Source organism: Trachymyrmex cornetzi, unplaced genomic scaffold (assembly GCF_001594075.2).
Source record: "Trachymyrmex cornetzi isolate Tcor2-1 unplaced genomic scaffold, Tcor1.1 scaffold190, whole genome shotgun sequence".
NCBI lineage: Eukaryota > Metazoa > Arthropoda > Insecta > Hymenoptera > Formicidae > Trachymyrmex > Trachymyrmex cornetzi.
The window spans coordinates 262990-268084 of record NW_017296528.1 but is presented as its reverse complement, the minus strand read 5'-3'; the positions used below and the strand labels follow the sequence as shown (position 1 = coordinate 268084).

At 29.2% G+C, this 5095-nt stretch overlaps 1 protein-coding gene across 3 annotated transcripts in view; it reads left to right on the top strand.

Moving 5' to 3' along the window:
• nAChRbeta2 (nicotinic acetylcholine receptor beta2) overlaps nt 1–5095 on the top strand; it is an 8012-nt gene that overhangs the window by 1861 nt on the left and 1056 nt on the right. The window contains exons 3-10 of one of the 3 annotated variants that reach the window (XM_018504982.1): nt 886–930; nt 1025–1134; nt 1351–1531; nt 3102–3258; nt 3413–3540; nt 3773–3948; nt 4345–4497; nt 4563–4675. In XM_018504982.1, coding sequence (XP_018360484.1) covers nt 886–930; nt 1025–1134; nt 1351–1531; nt 3102–3258; nt 3413–3540; nt 3773–3948; nt 4345–4497; nt 4563–4675 — 1063 coding nt within the window. Of the gene's footprint in view, nt 1–885; nt 931–1024; nt 1135–1350; nt 1532–3101; nt 3259–3412; nt 3545–3772; nt 3949–4344; nt 4498–4562; nt 4676–5095 lie in introns of those variants that run through there. The other 2 variants (XM_018504983.1, XM_018504984.1) reach the window with 2 other exon arrangements.

Here is a 5095-nt window from a genome sequence, read left to right as displayed (position 1 = left end):
TGCATCGATTGTTGGCTACGAATGATCTTTTTTGCATCAATTCGTCACTCAATTGGCCTTTGGAGTAACATTTAACTGTTTCGACAACTCTAAAAGCGTTTGAGCTGGATTCTCATCAAGCAATTCTCGCAGCTCGACATCTTCAAATTTTTTCGACTGTCCTGGACGTTCTTTGTCTCTCACATCAAAATCACCGTTCCGGAAGCGTTGAAACCAAACTCTACATGTTCTTTCCGATGGAGTTTCATCATCATACACTTCAGATAATAAGCGATGCGCTTCAGCTGCGGTTTTCTTGAGGTCAAAGTAGTGAAGAAGCACATGTCGGAAAAATAGCTTATCGCAATTCATTTTCAATCGATTGGAAAATCTCTTTGGCGTCGAGAAATCTAACTTCTTCTTCTTCTTTATTTATATGGCCCAGGTTCCAACTTAGTTGGATTTACGTGGCCAAGCTTACAAATCACAGTTATAGCCGGAAACGCTTTTCAGCAAAAAATTAATAAGATGATGCAATACCCGAAGCAGGGCAGACACAGGTCCGTCCTGATCGAGCGGTCTTGCTAGACTTGAGTCACCGAGAAATCTAACTTCTTCTTATTAATTTAATTGGCCCAGGCCCTCGACAACGGGGTGAACATGCGTCCGTCCTACTCGAGCAAGCAAACGAGACTCGAGAAATCTAACCTGTGAGGATTGAATCACTTTCAGCGATGTTCTAAACTACAAAAGACATGTGACTTCATCGTCGAAACTCGTCAGCGTTGGAGGCAGAGCCCTCTAGTAGCGAGCGATAGGAATTAAGTTTAACACCTAATGTTATATGTAACATTCTATTGTATTTAAAGGATTTATAAAAGTTAAACTAAATGCTTGACTTTACAGAATCTAAAGAACCAAGTGATGACAACCAACGTCTGGGTAGAGCAGGTCAGTTATATGTATTAGTTTGTTTCACTTTCGCAGTAGTACCGAGCGTTGTAGTCAGGCAATCAGCAAACTGATATCTATTCGTTTCTTGCAGAAATGGTTTGATTATAAATTACAGTGGGATCCACAAGAGTATGGTGGTATAGATATGTTATATGTGCCTTCCGAGAACATATGGCTTCCGGATATCGTTCTATACAACAAGTAAATTGCAAAAGATTTGTTACAAATTACAATCGAATAAAAATAAATAAAATCTCTATGCCACAAGGTTTTTGCAAATAAAAGTAGAAAAATTTATTTTTCAAAATCGTCGAAATTCTATGAAAATTAGAGAAAATATATATTTGCTACGTTAAAATATGAGGTGCTATAGAAAGCATTTTTCGAACTAATCTTTTTTTTCCTTTTGTTGTACAGCGCAGATGGAAATTATGAAGTAACATTAATGACAAAGGCTACTTTGAAATACACTGGTGAGGTATTCTGGAAACCACCAGCTATTTATAAATCGTCTTGTGAGATCAATGTGGAATATTTTCCGTTTGATGAGCAATCATGTATTATGAAATTTGGCTCATGGACTTACAATGGCGCTCAGGTTATACTTGTATATACGAACAATATAAAATATCCCAAAACAACTGAATTTCTTTAACCAAAGATTGTTTGACCAATCTTTATTTATCTAAGAACAACTCTTCTTTAACGAATATAATATTAAAGCTTCAATTAATTATTGATATTTAATAGAAACTTTTTTATGTAGCAAACTTAATTTCGGAATAAAATAACAAAACATATTCTTTAAATAACATTAAATAAAAGTTACTTTTAAAATTAAATACTGCTAATACAACAAGAAAAATTTAAACATTGCAAAATATAAAACAACTTAAAATTAATTAAAATTTTAAATAAATTTTCTATTAAAAAGTATTATAGTCTTATCTTAAATTTGTTTTTAAAGTATCTTTTAATTATGATTTATTTTTCTTTAAAAATTTTAATAGATAATTAATGTGTAGATTTATAATATTAATTTCCAGAGATGGACATTATTTGAAATAGATGCATTTAAAATGGAAATACAAAATACAAAATGCCCATTTTGTATTTTGTATTTAAAATATATTTTTTCAAAAACAACTACATTTCCATTTAAATGATATTTAATACCCATTTTCTATTTGAGAGAGAAATACAATTAGATTTAAAAATATTTAGGTTGGCATTAATAGTTATCTGCTTTAAGATATCTTTAAGAGTTTTTTAAAAAAAATCTTCAAAATATTTCACAAAAAACACGGAAAGATATCTCAAAATTGTCTTATACATCGATTTTATCCATAGATCGGTTTTTTATTGCTTCGCTTTCTGAACTGGTACACACAGTATAATAAGATGAAGTGAAATAAACGTATATTTGTTTCACTTCAACTTATTGCATCGATTCAAAGTGCAGCAATAAAAAACAGACCTTATTTATTCAGCAATAGTTAGAAATTAATGTCTCCTTAACTATTGCGAAAATTGCAAAATGGTAGAGGACCTTTCGACTTAGTTTTTTTATTATGCATAGCACTGTATGATTAGTGGGTGTTATTTCAGTTATACCCTGTATAAATCTTTTGTTTATATATAAATTATATTGCATATTTTATAAAAGTTTATATACATATATTATATAAAATATAAGATATATTGTATAAAAAGTTATAGTAAAGAATATCAAAAATAAGAATATTAAAGAATAAGAATTAAAATATAAATGTAAGTTAAACATGCAAAATAAATATAAGAATATTTAAAAAACCGTTTTTAAAAATCCATTTTTAAAAAACCATTTGGAAAAACCATTTAAAAAATGTCTATTTTCTATTTTCTATTTTAAATAGGTGTCTAAAACCCATTTTGTATTTTATATTTCCAAATGGAAAGATTACAGCAATTTTACATTTTCGATTTCAAATAGATTCGAGCAGCTATCTTTGCAGCCATTTTGCCCATCTCTGCTAATTTCAGTTTTATTTCTGTTTATAATTTAATATTTTGTTTTTATAATGTAGAATATTTAAGGTAGCAATGTTAATCACTTTGCAATCTTTTTTATAGCTTTAAATTATGTAACTTTAGTCTGACATAGTTTGAAAATGTACTTTTTCTTGCAGGTAGATCTGAAGCATATGAAGCAGGAGTCTGGTAGCAATCTTGTTGCGATCGGTATAGATCTCACCGACTTTTATCTATCAGTGGAATGGGATATCCTAGAAGTTCCAGCAACACGCAACGAAGAATATTATCCATGCTGTACGGAACCTTATTCTGGTAAGATTTCATAAGATTTTAAACTTTATTTTCAGAAGAAAAAATAATTGTGTTTGCTCATTCTGGCTATTTTTTATTAATGGCGCAATTTAAAATTATAAATTGTCTTGAAGTTAATTTGATTCAAATTATTGCAATTATCGTTTAATTTCAGATATCACATTCAATATTACGATGAGAAGAAAAACACTATTTTATACTGTCAATCTTATTATACCCTGCGTCGGTATCACATTTTTAACGGTGCTGGTTTTTTATCTGCCCAGCGATTCCGGCGAAAAAGTAGGTAGCATTATTTGAGGAGCCGTAAAAATGTGTACATAAAATTCATAAATTTTCATAGAAAATTTCTTTACACTTGTAATATTGTTAAAAATTTTGATCCACGCCACATACAAAAAACCTCAATGAATTCAAAATAATAACAAATGCATCAATATGGAAATGATTTTATTATATTATTATATTTTAACCATCGAAAATGTATTTATTATTGCTTCGCATTTTTGTACAGGTATCATTATGCTCTTCCATTCTTCTCTCATTGACGGTGTTCTTCTTACTCTTAGCAGAGATTATTCCGCCAACATCGTTAGCTATACCTTTGCTCGGGAAATATCTATTGTTCACCATGATTTTAGTTACTTTGTCCATTTGGATCACTGTCTGTGTCTTAAATGTACACTTTCGGTAGGTCGTGATGTATTTTACATATTTTAGAAACATCAATTGATTTCGAATCCTGTCTCTTAAATACAAATCTATAACATGATCCATTCAAAATAAATGTCTCGCAAGTATTTTAGATAAATCCATTTGTAAATGTGATTAAGAAAATTGAAAAATAAGATGTATTTAATTTATTAAGAATTAATATACTTCAGTTTGGAATAAAAATTTTATTTAAAAAAAATAATTTTAGTAAAATACATGATTTTTTGTAATTTTTTAATCAGAATTAAGTTTTCTAATCCGAATTTACAGTTTGACGATTTTACTGTTGAAAAAATAATTGCGCAAATTAACATTCATTAACTGTAATCCTTATAATGAATCAAATGTGATATCGAATTATTTCTCTCATAGATCTCCTTCTACGCATAATATGTCCCCATGGGTAAGACAAGTATTTCTAAATTGGATGCCGAGAATATTGATGATGCGTCGAACACCATATTCTACACCAGAATACGATGACACTTACATAGATAACGCATACACTAATGAAATAGATTATAGGTAATATCAGCATTTTGTTAAAGATATTTATTTATCCTTTAACACCTGGAATTTTTTCCTAACAGTGTAAGTGACTATCCTTTGGAACTAAAAGGAAGCCCAGATGCATTCGAAAGTGTTACTTCAACATACAAAAGTATTAGAGATGATGATGCACGACATATACCGCATGCATCAGGTATTTCCCGTTATTTATAAGAAATTTTTTTTCTTTAATTTCTTTAATTCTTGAGCATATTCTCTCATAGCATTTATGCTGATATCTTTATGCTAATTTTTTGAAATAAAAAATCTTATTTATGAAAATTTAATTTGTTTATATAAGTGTATTACTACAATATATTTAGAAAAATGAATACATGTATTATCAACATATATCTACATTAATAAAAATATAATAATTTCGAGCATCATAAATTTGTTGTGCATGCTGTTGAATTGAAAAGGAAAAAAACATTTTTATTAACTGTTTTTTTTAATATTATAATGTAACTGCCTATTACGGTCCGAGCTGGATCTTCGTTGCTTTAAATAATTCAATCTTGAATTACTAATATATCCTATATATGTACTTGCATATATACCATATTGTAGTCTT